At 40.4% G+C, this 17556-nt stretch overlaps 1 protein-coding gene across 6 annotated transcripts in view; it reads right to left on the bottom strand.

Annotated features, from left to right (window-relative positions):
* The window catches only part of pcnx2 (pecanex 2), a 28079-nt gene that overhangs the window by 1223 nt on the left and 9300 nt on the right, over positions 1 to 17556 (bottom strand). For 5 of the 6 annotated variants that reach the window (XM_032540940.1, XM_032540937.1, XM_032540939.1 and 2 more), the window contains 26 exons: positions 17193 to 17335; positions 16732 to 16885; positions 16478 to 16510; positions 15844 to 16015; positions 15608 to 15718; positions 15217 to 15308; positions 14823 to 14932; positions 14495 to 14609; positions 13828 to 13920; positions 13533 to 13683; positions 12947 to 13088; positions 12394 to 12571; positions 11301 to 11409; positions 11086 to 11215; positions 9788 to 9846; positions 9387 to 9602; positions 8713 to 8966; positions 7052 to 7285; positions 6395 to 6498; positions 5833 to 5977; positions 5385 to 5615; positions 4171 to 4328; positions 3824 to 3940; positions 2101 to 2279; positions 1056 to 1222; positions 886 to 960 (listed from right to left, as the gene is read on the bottom strand). In XM_032540940.1, the coding sequence (XP_032396831.1) occupies positions 886 to 960; positions 1056 to 1222; positions 2101 to 2279; positions 3824 to 3940; positions 4171 to 4328; positions 5385 to 5615; positions 5833 to 5977; positions 6395 to 6498; positions 7052 to 7285; positions 8713 to 8966; positions 9387 to 9602; positions 9788 to 9846; positions 11086 to 11215; positions 11301 to 11409; positions 12394 to 12571; positions 12947 to 13088; positions 13533 to 13683; positions 13828 to 13920; positions 14495 to 14609; positions 14823 to 14932; positions 15217 to 15308; positions 15608 to 15718; positions 15844 to 16015; positions 16478 to 16510; positions 16732 to 16885; positions 17193 to 17335 (3672 nt within the window). The remainder of the gene's footprint in view (positions 1 to 885; positions 961 to 1055; positions 1223 to 2100; positions 2280 to 3823; positions 3941 to 4170; positions 4329 to 5384; positions 5616 to 5832; positions 5978 to 6394; positions 6499 to 7051; positions 7286 to 8712; positions 8967 to 9386; positions 9603 to 9787; positions 9847 to 11085; positions 11216 to 11300; positions 11410 to 12393; positions 12572 to 12946; positions 13089 to 13532; positions 13684 to 13827; positions 13921 to 14494; positions 14610 to 14822; positions 14933 to 15216; positions 15309 to 15607; positions 15719 to 15843; positions 16016 to 16477; positions 16511 to 16731; positions 16886 to 17192; positions 17336 to 17556) is intronic. The other variant, XM_032540938.1, reaches the window with a different exon arrangement.

Below are 17556 nucleotides of genomic sequence, written 5' to 3'. Positions count from 1 at the left end.
TGGGGAAAGGCATATAGTAGTGTACAGTAAACCCTAAGGTGGTACATGGTAGTACAAAACACACACATGCTCATGCACAAACAATTATCAGAGATAGCAAGCTGTGTCTAAGAATAACTTGTTGATAATACACTATAATCAGAAGCTTTGGCCATCAGCTGGGAAAAGGTTTCTTGGATGAGTTTTTAAAGTAAGTAGTGGGAATAACATCAACTTAGTTAATGTTTGCACAAACACAAGAGCAGTATAGTTCAGGAGTTTTAATGCTAAACGTGACACTACTTTATCATACAGAATTGCTGCTGTGGCATGAAAATCTTGTTATTGCAACATTGGCAACTTTAGTTCACACGTTTCACTTCCTATAAAGGAATATACACTGTACGTATCTAGTACAAGTTGAAGCAACTTTCTGACTCCTCCTCTCGATCCAGAGACTTTTCACTCCCTTTATTATTAAGCTTAAAAATATAGTCACTACATGTCTCAGACAGGCACTACATTTATAGTTATTTAAAGCAAAAGGAACTGTATGTGTTCTGGACACTTAAGTTAAAGAGGGTTCAAGGGTTTAAGTCCAAAGTACACAGTCATCAAGACAAATTTTTCCTAAATCTTCTTTAACTTGAATATGTTGGATACAGTTTTTTTCAGTCCATGGGAAAATTTACATTTCTATGTGGTGCCTGACGTCTTTTTATATTTGATATTAATCTTAGATCTTTTCATACTTGCCTTTTTGTGCGTGTGTGTGTGTGTGTGTGTGTGTGTGTGTGTGCATCCAAGAAGTGCAATATGATCAAATTTGTCAGTGATGAGATGTTCATCGGTCAAACATGTGATGTGGTAAACGTTTGGATGTATAGAAGTGTAATAATCTCGTACCTGGCTGGACCGCTGCTGATGCTGTGCTGCCTGGAGCTGCGAGCTGATCCCACCTGCTCCTGAGAGACGAGGGACCTGAAGGGAGAGAGAAACATCCTTTTATCGCTTTCTTCTCCTCGTAAAGGCACACCACAGCAAAAATGGATCATTAGTATTGTGTGTGTGATTACCTGGGAGAATATAGAAGCTATGGAAGTGTTAAAGGATAGCTGACTGTTGGACAGACGCTGGACAAGCCCGTGGTTGGAGCCTGACTCCAGAATGGGTCCTGATTGGCTGCTGACGGGGGGACGCTGACTCTGAGGCTGCACTGACCTACTGCGGTACTCTCTCCTGGCTGCAGAATCACAAACATGAACACAAAGAATTGCATACTTTTATTATCTGGAATAAAAAAAAAAAAAACTATTTTGAGGTAAAAAAAAAAAAAAAAACTTGACTGAACTAACACAATGTTTTTATTGTGTACAATCTAGTCTCGCTTTGCAAGACCTTCCTTCACAGCACTGCAAAGGAGTGTCTGGCTAGTCCATACAGCATTCTGGGATGGGAGAAAAACATGCTCTGGTTTATAGGCATTTCTTCAAACAATCATAATCGTCTTGGGCAATGCTAAGCACCGGGCAGAGACACGGTGCCGCTGCAAAATAGCCTCGGGAAGGCACTTGTTTAGGTGTTTTGGTGTTTTTGGTCATTGGATTTGTTGACACTAAGAAAAATATAGAATAACAGCTGATTTATCCTTTGAAAAAATGTAAAAGTGAAACAAAATGATGATCAAACCTACATTAAAAACCAAACTTAAAGCGTGCATATGTACTTGGTACAGAACAGTAGCACAAGTAAAGAAGAGACATATAGTCACACAACTATATCTATCTTAAGGTGGCTTACATTAGCAAATAGAAGCCAGCGTCTATATAGAAGAATGCATCATTTCGACCTTAAAAAATATGTAGTCTCATTTTTAAGATAAATAAAAATGGAAAACTATTCAGAAACAAATAAATACACCCAAAACTATAATACCTCTGCATATATATTACGATGTATTTGCATTGTGGTGTGTGTGGGTTTGTGTGTGTATTTACCCTTGTTCATTTCCAAAACTGGCAGCCCACTTAGAATTGTGGGAACCAAAAGCCTCTCTGCACAAGTGAACTGTGTGTGTGTCTGTGTGTGTGTGTGTGTGTGTGTGCTTGTGTCTGTGTGTACCTGTGTTGTGGTGTCTGCGGCTGTGTGTTGTCCTGGCTCTGTGCTGGTAGAGGCTCAGGCTGTTGGACGTGACGGAGGACGGGCGGTTATTGCTCAACGAGGATGAACCACCTGCACCGCAGTCCACATCCTCCATGTTCACACCACTGTTGCAGCTGGTCAGGTTGTCCTTACGGACCCTGCAGAACACAAAAGCACACAACTCTAATTTATTTATTCATGTCCACATCAGTGCAAGGGACACAAACTGGCAAAGCTCCATCAAAAATTTAGCAAGGCTTGACTATTCCAGCTGGTTAACCACACACACACACACACACACACACACACACACACACACACACACACACACACACACACACACACATAAACCTTCGCTCAGAGAGATGTTACATAACTGTGCTAGCATATGTGATACACACTAGGGCAGTCATCCATTTCAATTAGTTAAATGTGTTCTAGCTGAGGGGGCACAGACCATCTCCCTGGCTCCCTGGCTACTTACTGACATCCAGACAACACCTTTAACTCAAGGCCGATGAAACAGGATTAACACACTAATCTAATCTGGAAGGAAAACTTAGCCTCTAAGAAGCTTAAGAGAGACACACAAAGACAGACACACTGCAGGGTTTTTCCTGGCTCAGAATGGTCCTTTGGGTGGACACATTAAGCTGGGAGTATTTTTGAGCAAGTATCAAACACTTGATTTCCTGCATTCTGATACATTTTATGAACCAGTTTATGGTGGAAATGTCTTTATTTATGTGGGGTGGAAAAAAAAGAGGGTAAAACTGAGATCCTTAGAGCTAGCTTCACGGCAGAGCGTTCAGGTCCAGTCAAAACAATGCTGCAGCTTGCTTATCACCGAAAGCTGCATGTGTAAGCCGTGAAGCTAGCACTAAGGGAAGCTAGCACTAAGGGAAGCTAGCACTAAGGGAAGCTAGCACTAAGGGATCTCACCAAAGAATTCTTTATGCAGAAACACCACACACACACACACACACACACAGACAAACAGACACACACACACACACACACCATTAGCTGACCTGCGGAGGTTAAAGCAGAGGCAATTCGTTAAGATAAGATAAGGGTAATGTGTAAAAGAGTGATTGATAAAGAAAAGAGAGAATACAGGGAAGGATGGGAGGGAGGAGCAACATAAATCAAAGGTTTGGGCTGAACTCCAATTTTGCAATCCACTCACACTGTCCCTGTGTATGTATTTAAAATTGGATTAAGACAACGAAGACGTCTCTATCCAGTTGTGACTAATCTAATAACTAAACTATTGGTAAATCCACAGAGAAGTACTCTCTCAGCATTACACTGCAGTTTGCCCCTTAACCAGAGTGATTTACACCAAATACAACCAGCTGAATAAGTGATACTTATGGAATTACTGTCATCTCATGTGTCATCACAACTTTTTATCTCTTGCACATCATGTTAACGTTGTGTGTTGTGAGATCCCAGACCTTCTTCATAAAAAAAAGAAAAAAAACATTCCTTAATGTTGTTTATCATGACTTTTCCTAATTTTTCTGAGAATTGCTTTTAGACTTCATTTTGAACTGAAGAGCAGTCACAAATAAACTAACCACTGCAGATGTTATGGACAAACTGTACAGGAGGAATACAAGACTGCACTCTGGACTGAGGTGGGAAAATAATGTATATTTTTAAATATGCACAAATGTATTATTTTTTTTAAACCGACCGTAACCATTTAGAGCAGAGCCAGGATCGAATGGCGTCGAAGCTTAAAGCGCCTCCTCCGATGCTGCGGAGCGTACGGTGTGTTCCTGTGTACGATGTTGTTAGCGGTGACACATACCTAAAAGATAACACAATAAATGTCATACTATCAGCAACAGGGGACACCTGCACATAGACAAAACTCTAAAGATAATACCTATTTTTCAAATTACAAAAACATGCATTCTGCAAAGGTGAAGTGAGCAACTTTAATCAATAATAAAAATGTTCAATTCCATCCTAAACCCTTGTGATGTTAATTCCATGCTCGACATATCTGGTCTAAGCATGGCTGTGAAAGACACTTACATGGGGTAGCCCAGTGGCTGGTCGCAGGATGAGTTCACCATGTTCCTCAGCGCCTGCTTCGAGTTCTGGATGCTGCCGCGTTCTGGGTTTCGGTTCCGTAAAAACACCAACTCCTGCTGCTGGCCTGCCCACAGACCTCGCACACACTCCTTATTGATCTGCAGAGAGACATTAGATCATCATACTCCATCGGCAAAAAGAAACCATGGCAATGGCATGACCTGGTCTTTGGAATAGCTCATGATAGCATGTAAGAAAACAAAAAAGGGACTATGCTGTATAACCTGGAACCAGCATCATCCAAAAGAGAGGATGTTTTATTTTTAGCATCATCCTTCCATCCCTGAACAGCTAAAACTTAATGTTGCAGAGGATTAGATGGAAATGAGTGCATTTAACAAAGTAACTGCAGAGTCAAAACAGACTGCTCAACAACCCTATTTAAACCCACACAGATAAAAATGTACTTAAAGGAACAGCTTGACAGTTTGGGAATTGAAGCTTAGCATAAGTTCAGCCAGTTTCATCTAGATTTTAGCCATTCAGTCGTTACCATCACCACCAGTGTCTAGAATTGGTACCCCGATGGTAGCAGTCTAAACACTGGTAAACAACATCTGGGATATCCCACACTACTGTAACGGCTTCTCAACCCACTTTAGCAAGAGACATGAGAGTGGTATTGATTTCCCAAATTATCGGACTAGTCCTTTAATGTTGAACAGTATAAAGTTTTAGTACAGACAGTTAAGTGAAAATTTGAGCACTTAGCACTGCACTGCTATTGTGGTCATTTTGTGCAATGGGTTAAAAAAAACTTTGCAAGTCGCCACTTTTCAGGAGACACACCCAGCTTCACATTCATTCAGACTTTGTCCTGCAACTCAGTCACTGTTCAAACCTACTAGCTTGATACATTCAGCTGTAATTGGTTGCAGTTTCACATCACACAGCACACATCTGATCATATTTAATGTTTGTGTTGATATTTGTGCTCAGCCATACAGATAGAACAGTTATCTTGACGGTTGTTTGGTACTACACCTCTCGGATGAATTTCAAAACATTGCCTTAGTTGTTAGAGTTAGGTTGTTTTATACTGCTTTATACACACTAAAAATATGTCTGGCATATTTCACCATCTCCCATTATCCATTCACTTTGCGTAACATTGTCAGACTCTGAAAAATGAACCGACACTGACAACTTCTTACCTTGATGACCTTGAAGCTGAGGTGGCGTTTGTACAGCATGATGATCTTATACTCGTCCGTGCCGTCATCAATCATGTGTCTCAGTGTGAGCAGCGTGTCGCGGCTGGATAGCACCGCCTTGCGCCAAGCGGGGTCGCTCTCGTGGCAGATAACCAGGCTGCTGCGGTAGTTTGTGATGGCTTCGTACAATATAGAGGCCTCCTCATTCTCCTCCAGACAGGTGAAGTGATCCTAAAAGGGCAGGAAAGGCATGATGAAGCACTGTACAATCAGATATTAGGGAAATGTCTACTCCAGGGATGAGAAATGGCCATTGTAAAGATATTATTAGAAAAAGAAAAAAATTGAAGTTTTAAATGATGCACAAATGTCTGAGCAGAATTAGTAAACACCGGTTCACAAGCCCAGGGATACATCAGCAGCCTTTTAAAAGCACAGTACACGTTACCTGATGCAGCTTGAGGCTCATTCTGACTGCAGGAGCCACCACCTTCTGCAGGAGGTCAAGATCAGCAAAAACCCACTCGTCTTTGGTGGCGATGCGGAAGTCGCCTTTAAACAGGGTGTTGAAACCGTACAGAAAGGATTCCAGACTTTGTTGTGGAAGGCAGAAGTTTGTAGGGAAAAGAGATAAAATGATGGAGAGAGGGAGAGAAGGAGGAGGGGGGGATTATGACTATAAACCACACAAAGACAAAAAGTCATGAGTGCAGTGACAGAAATCTGTTTGAATTATGTGTATGATTAAAGGTTTAGCTGCTAATGCCCCCTTCTGGTGTATCTGTCCAACTGCAGGTAAATATCTAACACCACTGATACTCATAATATTTCAGTTAATATTTCATATTGTTCAGTCAACAATTGGAAACAGTAAACACCACAATTACAATTATGTTTAATTCTTGCATTTGTCTAAAAAACATGAGAGCAACAAACTAGTTCTGATCCTTGAGGCTGAAAAAAGGGGAATGTATCTATTTTTGTTTCTCTTTGACTTGAACAAAGTTTACCTGTTGGACATGTTGTGTGATGCCGTTCCGAGGGATCGTCTCCCCAGGACTGAGAGAGCGTAAGACAGCGTCACCAAAGGTGAGTCTTCATCACTGTCCACAGGCTGGACAAAACCACAAAAAAGAGCAAATATGACGAGACTGGCATAAAATATAAAATATATACTGTATATACATTCTGCCAAAATGTTGTGTTCATGGGAAAATTATATCAAGCGTTGTGTGTGTTTGCAACTTTAATTGCAGTTAAATTTTCTCGGTTAAGCAACTTTAGCTTTCCTTTTACTCATTTCACATTACTGAATTAAAGAAATAGTCAATCAACAGAAAAGAAATTAGAAATATTTTCATGATTGTTTAATAATTGTATTTGTTATTAAACAATGTCATAAATTCACTGGCTCCATTTTGTTGAATGTGATTATTTGCTGGTTTTCTATGAGAGTAAACGGAGTGTTTTGGACTCTCGGTAAGAAAACACAAGCTATTGGAATACGTCAACTTGGGCTCTGAGAGATTTAAATGGGCATTTTTCACTATTTTCAGATTTTTTAAAGACTAAACTAGAAATCCGTCAAGTGAGAAAAAAAAGCTGCTGGAACACTGGCCGCTCTAACCCATAATGAAGTTTAATAGAATAATCTTTAAGTGATGTACCGTCTCCATCTTCCCCGCACAGTGCTGGATCCACTCCAGGTAGACGTTGCAGAAGCTGGCACGCGTCACCCCCTGCAGGCAGTGCACGTAGTCTTCATCGATCTTCACACTAAAGACTTGAGGGTCGCGCTCAATGTGGTGCCACTTGGTGTAGGACAGCAGCGACTCCTGGACAGTGGCATCTTTGAGCCAGGTGGACAATTTGGGAGAGTGGACCAGGTAGTAGATAATACTCTGAGAGGGAAGGACAAGACAAAAGCAAAATATTAAACTCAGGGAAAGGACAAGAGAAAGAAATGGCATGTTTGTTGTAGCTGCTGACCACATCTGGAGTTACTATTGGCAAGCTGCCATTTGTAGTAGTGATTAATGCAGAAGATACTGGTTGATCAATTTAAGAGTTTAACCTTTTGGCAGGTAAATCTTCAAGGGCACGTTGAGACAAGTAGAAAATTCAACTGTCCATTTGAATGAATCAGAAGTTGATTTTCTGTTTAACCTTTATTTAACCAGAAGAGTCTTATTGAGATCAAGAATTTTTTTTTTTCAAAGGAGAGATGACCAAGACAGGCAGCAGCATACATAAAACACATAGTCACAGACAGAAAACACAAGAAACTTACAAACAAGCAAAGGCAACTTACCTTTCAAACTAGGAATAAAAAGAGTAACCAGTTAAATTTAAAAACATTGACATCTAAATCAAACTGCCTCTAATTTTATTATTATTTATTTAAAAGCGTTTAACAGGATTCATTCAAATGCCTTATTAAAGCTGTACTACTGTAGGTACCTTTCAATATCAGTGTAATAAAGCTTAAATACACAAGAAAAAAAAGATAACAGGATCTCAGCAGATCACATGAATATATATGTATGCTAGGATGTTCTGACATGCTTCAAATATGTACAGTGATAAAGATCCCGGGTTTCTCTGGGATGGGTTTAGTTTTGATGTGAAAATGTGTCTTTGCATCTACAAAAAACTTTGTTAAAAAACTAATGAAAGACATCTTTCCACCTTCAAATGAGCCATTTTCTTGATCTAGGCATTATTACCACCAGTGTGTATGCTAGTCTTCCACCAACAGCTGAATTTAAAAACCCAAATATGGAAACAGAGGAATGATAAAATAGAAGAGATAGTAGAACTTATTCATAAATACTGTGTAAAAAGTAAAACATCAACAATCTCATACAAATAATACTGTTTAGTGCAATATCTATAGCGAAGATCATCATTTTCACACTTGGCATTCTGGCATAATCATGAGACGTTTACTTTACGTTTACTACATTTATTTTCAGCTGGAATTTTTCAGTAGTATTGTTTTGTGGAAATAGACAAAATACCAAATAGCATTACAAAATAAGACTCATGCTCCAGACCAGAACTTTAAAAACTTTCCTCTGAGTTAGTAACTCCTTCATTTTCATTTTGACAACAACATTGTGTAACAAGATTCAAAACATTAAAAAAAATAGTTTATTTTAATATACAGTACCTATGATGGACAAATGATAAATACCAACATTCTTGCCTAGCATAGTAAAGAAGCAAAGCTTTTTGCAAACTGTTTACACTAACTACAGTCATATAATTGCACAACAACTTCTGTAAAATGTACATAAATAAACAGATACAGATTAATGAAACATACCTTTAGGTAGTAGGTGATGAGTAGTTTTCGGAGATCGTACACTTGTAGCATTGTGGCGGCATTGTTCTCACTGATGCTGTAACCCTCCAGCAGGTACTTGGTGGCCGTCACCTCCCAGGCCAGCCAGCGCAGGTTGAAGGCCGCATTGCACGACAGCAGGTGGGGCAAATGACCTGGCTCGCAGCAGCAGCACGCATCGTCTTCCTCCACGCCCTCTGTGATGGCCTCCACCTCTCTCTGCTGGCAGTATGTACCTGGGATGGAGAGAGAAGGAGGTAAGGTATGGTGGCCCTCTGCTAAGCAGTGTTGCCTCACAGCAAGAATGTTCTGGGTTCAAATCCAGGTTTTTCTGGGCCTTTCTGTGTGGACTTTGTATGTTCTCGCCATGTTTGCGTGGGTTTCTTCTGGGTTCTCCGGTTTCCCCCACCATCCAAAACACATGTACTAGGTTCTTTAGTCAGTGCCCTTGATCAAGGAAGTGGCTCAGATCTGGAGTTGGTCCCCGGGCGCTGTAAATGGCTGCCCAATGCTCTTGATAGGTTATATTCAGAGAATGAATTTTGCTACATGTATATGTATGGGACAAAAAAGTACCTTTAAAGACAAACAGTTAACTTTTGTTCAGAGAGACAGATGGAGAAGGGAAGGGAGGTATGAGGGAGGTCAAACTGTACCTCTGAACTCCAGACCCCTCAGCTGAAAAGTGACCAACCCATTGCCAATCTCGATAAGGTGGACCAGGGCATTGAGGTAGTCAGAAGCCAGAATGAAACAGTCTCCGGCGCTGTAGTTGCCCCATCGGCCCAGCATAAGGTCGCCACAAAGGGAGTGCTGCAGCGAGCGAGTCAGGTACTCGTAAAAGATGGAGTTCAGGTTGCTATCATCACATCCTGTGAGAAGAGGGTGCAACAAAGGAGGTAACATTTGGCTGCAAATAAAAACAAGAACAACAAAACCTAAAACTAATTTATTTGACAGCTTCAAAATGTATCTTTCAGTTATATGACTTTGAGAACAGAAATAAAAAATAGATGCAACCTGTAAGATCCTGTAAGCCTAGTTAAAAAAAACGCACCTGTCTCTTTATCCACTTGGGACACCAGTCTGCTGTTAGAGTTGTCAATACGCTTTGTGCTGCAAGAGATGGGAGACAAGAAACAGTTAAAACTGAGATTGTTAAGCCCAAAACATTTGCAAAATTGTATAATTTATGCTATGATGAGACAACAGCTTACACATCAAAACTTAATTTAAAATGGCTCCCTCAAAACAGGTGGAGAATAGTTGATCTAGACAACATACTTTCTGGAATCATTTGTGGATTGTATTACCACTTTAACATTCTCAGAAAGAATTACTCCTCTTACAGATCTTAAACTATTCAATGCGATATACAGATCACTGCAGCTGTAAAACCTCTACAGCAATCAGACAAATGTGTAACTAAATATTATAAAACCGAACTGATCTGGGGTCTCAGTTCTTGTCCTTGTGTTACTCTTTTGTTTTAATGTTGTCTTGGTGTTTGGCTGAGGTTCACATTGTCAGCCTGCACAACTACTGCAGGAACACCTAGATCCCAATCCAGCAGAGATGAGGCTGTCAGTGATTGTAATATCACGAGACAGACAAAGATTTAGACAAAGTCTAAATATAATCACGGGTTGCTTTGTGTCAAATCACTGAAGTTTGCACAGCAAAGATGCAGCAGTATTTTTTGAGTGCTCTCTACAAGCTGAAGTACAAACAGTCTTTCACATCAATAAGTAAAAGGGAACAGAGGCGTTATGTTGTGTAAGTGTGAGTGAGACAGAGTGAGAGAGAGAGACAGAGAGGGGGAGGAGGGTGTCTATCTGCTAATCTGTCTAGCTCAGCTCAAAAGGTTGGGATTGAGTTCTCCTTTAGTACATAAACTGTTTATGTTACTGTTAAAACCTATACAGTAAATTATATAAAAATAAGCCAATTAGCCAATTTCATAATACTTTCCGAATTCCCTACCCTGTTTGTGGTTCTCAGTGCCAAGCCCATTCATTTCTACTGAAGCTGTAAGTCTTTAAAAACAGCTCACAAATATGTATTTTTACTTTTATAAAGACTAAGTAAATTAATCAAACAGTATGAAATTTCTTTGGGACTAATTCCAGCCACGGATCAATACACACATTTGATCTGCTAGTGAGTTTTCACAGCAGCAGGATGTTGTATGAGAGATTGAATCAAAAGAAACTATAGCACCCATGATCATAGTCATGAAGTAACATGTCACACAGTGCAACAGTGACATTGATGTGGTTTTAATAGTATGGGAGGTCTGGACACCTCCAGGTTGTTTGAGAAACTCAGTCCTCCCTCACTCTGTCGAAGCCTTACTTGTAGTTTCGCTCCCAGAACTTAATGGGCCGCGGATAGGAGGAAATGAAGATGGCACTTCCCAGGAAGGGAGCCAGTGGGGTGTAGAAAACAGTGGTGAGCAGAGTCTGCAGCAGCAGCATGGCTGAGTCTAAACACGCACACACACCAGTAAAGGAAAGAAAAGCAGGTACTGATGCACTCAGACACACATACAAGTCTTAGAGAAAGGATACGAGGCACAGCAAACGGCTGAGCAAAGGCATGGAAAGCGCTGCCCCAGGCAATCTGCCAGGGAGCGATGTAAACCAGAATGAAATGGAGCTTCAGCAACAGCTCGCGCATCTGGACAGAAACATAAACAACACACAGTCAGTCCTCTATAAACAGACTTTAAAAGTACACTGGTAGTGTTAAAGGCATACTGAATTAGAATCTATTATAGTTCCTTCCACATCACTATAAATGTTAATAAGCCCTCTGTACTGCAGGGATAGAAAATACATTTATTCTACTGTTTACAGTTGCACATACAGATAAAACACAAAACAAAAGGCAGTTCGGTAGACAATGTCATATTTCATGTTTTCAGTTCACCTCTTCGTAAAACAAGACTTTGGTGGGCACCCATATCTAGAGGTTTACCCCTCAACGCAGCAGGCCCGGGTTCAACTCTGATCTGTGGCCCTTTGCTGCATGTCATTTCCCCCCCCCCCTGTCTCTTCCCTTTCATGTCTTCAGCTGTCCTAGCAAAATAAAAGCCGGAAATGCCCAAAAAGTAATCTTAAAAAAAAATAATAAAAAAAAGACTTTGGTCTCTGTCAACAATGTGTGCTACATCAACACACATAATTACACAAAAAATGTGTCCTTTTTCAAGGACAGTCATTACTAATTTTTTTAAAAGAGTTTTCCTCTGTGATATGGTATTGCACTTCCATAAAGTTGAGATACTCAACAGAAATAGAATAAAACAAAAAATGGGAGAAATTTAAGTTGCAGAGACCGAAACTTCCTGACAAACTGCCAAAATGCTGGGTCCTGCAAATCCCAATCTTTTTCTTAGACCCTCTGTAACAGGTAAACACCCACTTCTTTTAAACTCCACACCTTAAGTTTGTAATGCATTTTTTCTGTTCAGTCTTGTGCCAGAGCCTAGATAAACTTGATAATCAACTTGACCATGATGCACACCAATGTAATCCCATACACATCACATTAGGTTAGAGCAAAAATATTTTTCAGGGTGTGCAACACACACACACACACACACACACACACACACACACACACACACACACACACACACACACACACACACCCTCTCACCTTGTGAAAAACAATAGACATAATGAAGAAATCCAGTAGGAAGCTCTCAGAGGCGTGTGGACAGTCAAAGTGGAAAAAGACGAGTGTAAAGAGCAGGGTGAGGAATTGGAAGCTGGGGTCACAGAAGGATGAACGCAGGAGTTTCAGTCCAGCGACTGTCGTCAGGAGAACGTCACAGCTGGAGGCAGCACAAACAACAGTTTAGAATCTGGCAAAAGGGCGGGATTCAGAGAAAATGTTGCAATTACGAATCTGGCTGCTACTTCAGCACCACGGACAGCGCTGTGGATTTATCAATACTGTTATGCTACCGATATTTTAGAGCCAAGGTCGGGGCCATAGATTCTTGCACAAACCTCAGTCAGATAAAGGATTAATTAGTCAGGCAGATTAGACATACAGAACATATTCAACTAAACAACCCCTCTGCCCCTGTACTGTCTCTATTAGTAGGGGACAGAGAGGGGGAGGGGGAGGCATGCATTTTGGTTATGTTGCTAACATGGTATCCCCTCGTCATCCTGCCTGAAATCTCATGCTGCCTGTCACTCACTGGATTCCCAGCTTCTTGCGGTGACTGAGGGCGAAGCCATCATTAGTGAGGGCACTCAGCACGATGGCGGGGAACACCACGTACTTCTCAAAGCACAGGAGCCCCACGTACAGTCGCTCAAACCACATCAGCACAGCGTCTTCTGTAACACAAGCAAAAATAACAAAATACCACAAGCAGATTAGAATCACAGCTTTCTAGAGTTCAGAGTGACCTAGTTCAGGGTTTCTAAAAACATGTTTTGTTGCTTTCTAATCACTACTCCGTAAGGAACGTTACACTAATACTTTATAATAATGATGACATGACGGCAAATTTTAAAGAAAAGCTTCATCCTATTTACTTCTGCCAAGGAAGCTATGTATTTAGCAGTATACATTTGTTTGTCTATTAGTAAACAGAATATCTCAATTACTACTGAAAACATTTCAGTGAGATTGGACATTTTGAATTTATGCTAAATGTGATGTTGGTGATCAAATAATACATTTTGACAACTTTGACAACTGAATTTTTTATGATCCAGGTAATTACATACTTTAATATTACCAGACAACTCTGGTATATATACAGTAGGCATGCTGACCTCTGGGCTCAAACTGGTGGTACTCCTTGGTCTTGAGAACCGGATGAGAAATCCACAACCAAGGGTGATGCTTCCTCAGCTGGGGGATCAGGTAGTGGGTTACAAACCCCACCGTCCCCGCCAGAGCGTACAGCACGATGGTCACAAAGGGCTGGATACAAGTTGGTGTGTATCAAAAGAAAAATTATTCAAATAAAACACTTGAGTTGGTATTTTTGCAAACTACAACAAGCATCGAAAGTAAAAATCAGAAATAATCAACGGGATAGAGGGAGGAAACAATCGAGAATTTCACCTTGAGAGAAAGAAACACAGTACTCGCAGTGATGGCAAAGGTTAGGATGTAGGCAACAGAGCACACGACTACATCCGATAGTAGAATCTCCTTCTGCAGAGCACAAGAGGGAGGAAAAGCTGCAATCTTTAATAATCCACACTAAATGAAAATGGATTCGTCAACCAGACTCATTTAGGTGTGAGATTACTTCTGTCTAATCGTTCTGAGCCGTCATTTTTAGAGATCAAAGAAGCAGCAGCCCAAGAAGACTTAAAAGCTTCACAATCTCCATTAATACTTTAAAAGGCGGCAGGAGGCTTGTTTTATTCTAATGCATAATTCCCTGTATTCACACGCAGTGATCGACAGAAAGCATTGTTTCATTATCTTGCCTGCAACACTGAGTTTAAAACACTCTGCCCTCTCATACACCGTATGTATGAAGTCCACAACTCAGGTGCATACTGTTCATCATGAGTATTTATCTGCTGATGACAATTGTTGACAGGTAAATATTGTCTCTGGGCTGCTGCAATTTAAAACAATAAAATGCTCACAGTAGTCAAATCAACACTGGAAAAACTGAATTACTTGAACCCTTACTCAGCATTTTCCACTACCAAAATAATTGACAGAACAAGACCACATTATATCAGTTTATTTCTACATAATCATCTTTAGTTACCATAGAGTTCTGCAGTTTCTCTGGCAGTGGGTCTTTACTTTCTGTATCTTCCTCCTCCTCCTCATCTTCCTCACTCTCCACTAAAGTGGGCATTATCTTTGACTTGACCAGAGATCTGTAAATACGAATGTTCAAATGAGACATTATGGATGAGATGAGAGTCAGCTTTGGGTGAAAATTACTCAACACAATCAATCATCTGCCTTCATTTCTTTGATGAATTCAGCTCTCTTTTCCACGGACCTAATCAATGTTTAATGTACAGGTTATTGAGAATGATGTGCATGGCAACCAGGCCCACTGTGTGCATGCAAACACAGAGACTCACAGTATTACGGTGGGGTCGCTGCTCTGTCGGCTGAGGTGGTAGGAAAAGACCACCAAAAGACCACAGAAACCAGAGAACAGAGCTGGGGTGTGCTGCTCATCCCACGGCTCCTGTAACCACACACACATAAACACACATACACACATACACCGTGATACCATCATGTACCTTCAAAGTCAGAGTCTGCTGCTTTTAGATGTTCTGTTTAAAAGCGTCTTCCCTTTTGAAGGATGAAGGACAATACAAAGGTATTGTGCTGCAGCTCTACTTAGTTCCATCAGTGAAACTGCCTGGCCACATGCTATTTATAACTGAACTCCCTGTCTTCTTTAATTTCTATATTCACATCTCCTACCTATCCTCTGTTTTGTTTGATATCCAGATGATTTTGTACCTTGAGAGCTCCGAAGCAGAAACCGTAGAGCAGAGACAGAGCAATCAGACTGCGTAGGATGCTGTAGACTGCAGAGATGAGACTGGTAGCAGCTAAGACACACAAGAAGGAAAATATATGCATGTGTATTAAACAACGAGTCAAAGAGCTAATCATGTACGGTAGTCTTAGTTTTATAGTTTTTAAATCACTAAGAAGATTCACCTTTACTAAAGGGGCCTGAAAATGCATTTGCAACACTGAATGCAAATTACACAGATTACACATGCAGGCATCAAACCAGAGCCTTACAGTTTACAATGAAAATACAACTTTGAGGTTTTAGCTTTGAGGATGTGGATTCAAGAACACAAGCATTACTGAAATCAATTGATTAAAAAGTTTCACCAACCTGTCCCTCCAAAAAAGTGCATGTCAATCTGCTCCAGCAGGTAGATGGTGAAGGTGTTGATCTGAGGGAAAAGGCCCACTAGGAAGGTGATTGGGAAGCAGTAGGTAAAACCTGTTTTATGAATAAAACAAAAGACATTTCTTAGTACCTGTCAAGGAAGACATACTGTTTTGAACAAGAAATAAAACAAATAATTGTATTATTTGTCTCTACTGTTACATTTCATGTATCCCTACCCACTAGCAGGTCACGTAAGAAACCCAGTGCATCATGGCAGACGATGGTGACTCCGTACAGGGTGGAGACAGGCAGGTCTTTCCTCCTCAGCAGCTGCTCCAGCAGCCAGATCAGAGCACAGAAGATGCAGAAGTAGGCTGCCCGGCTGTAGGCCACCAGCTGGTTGTGACCCTGGAAACACACACGTGAACAAGCACAGGTTAGGATGATATTAACTGCAAGACACTGCAAGATAAAACCAACATCTGATGTAATCACAATTACCAACACAAAGGTTCATATTAGGTTGAACGCCCATATGTCTTGCACTTTTATAAGCAACATGAGTCATGACACAACTAAGAGAGTTTCAAAGAGCAATATCCTCTGCGGCCATATTGCTGGTGCATCAGTCAAAACACAGTAAAATTATTAATATAGAAATGATATGCCAACATGCATCAATAAAGAGCAACAGCCATCACAACTTGAAACTAACCAACCAACTGGAACATGTATGCATTTAAGTTTCTCAAATATTGGTAACTATAATGCAACCAAATGTCCTGTTTTCTAGAAGTTTGTTTTGTAATTACTCTACTTCTACTTTAATATATTCTCAGAGATTTAATAAGAAAATAATATTGAACTCACATGTGTTGGTGAAGCTGCATCTGGTTGAACACTCTGGAAAACAAAACCACCGTAGCAAATATTTAATCACCATTTGTAAATTAACATGAAAACATTATTAACATTCATTCCTCAATGTAAGTTGGTTTTATTATAGTGAAATGGTTTTCCTTAGACCATCACAATAACATCACACACTTGGTAAAGATCCCGGTAAACAACTCGATGCAATGGTTAAATGGCATGGCTTGTATTAAATTTTGTATTTTCTTTACCTTCAGTAGGGAATACTGGCAGCTGGCGATAACCAGGCAGAACTGGAAGACCCAGAAGTCTTTGAAGCAGCCGTGGTTGAGGAGCAAAAAACCCAGGAAAGAAACCAGAAAGGCCATGAAGACTGCAACTAGATTCTCCAGAACGTCCTGGTTTCTACACAAAAACATCACATACATTACAGAGGCATACACAGGTTACAGTGATATATTCAGCAGTTTACTAGACATACAGTATATCCTCATTGAGGAGCATCAACTGAAAAAATGACACAAAAAATTACCAACAATGAAGTGATATTGATGGAAAGGGCTGTGCTGTAAGATACACATACAGTAACTGTTATTCTTGTCGCTCTAAAATCTAAATACTATTTTCCTAGCTGAAAAATGATTATGAGGTTGGATTTCCAGACTTCCAAGCAGTGGAAGGAGTTTGAAGGCAGTTTTTTTTGGTTTATTACCTGTCCAAAAGGGCAAGCAGTGTGAGTCGGTCATATAAAATGTTGATCCACTTCCCCGGCAACAGTTTGAGTTTGTAATAAATCTTCCTGGTTGGTTTCTCCTGAGTGGACGTCTCTGAGGACTCATCCAGAGAATCCTCTTCCTGACGCACACATGCACACAAACACAAATAATTTATACCCACAGCAATTTACCTGGAATAATAACACAAGGACGCAAATTATGTTTTCTAAATACATGATTTCCCATGTAGGATAATTCAAAACACAGGCAGGATCATTGTAAGGAGACAGAACAACACAATTTTCACAGCGTGCAACACACACACACACACACACACACACACACACACACACACACACA

Source organism: Etheostoma spectabile, chromosome 17, assembly GCF_008692095.1.
Source record: "Etheostoma spectabile isolate EspeVRDwgs_2016 chromosome 17, UIUC_Espe_1.0, whole genome shotgun sequence".
Classification (NCBI taxonomy): Eukaryota; Metazoa; Chordata; class Actinopteri; order Perciformes; family Percidae; genus Etheostoma; species Etheostoma spectabile.
This window is presented reverse-complemented; position numbering and strand designations above follow the sequence as displayed.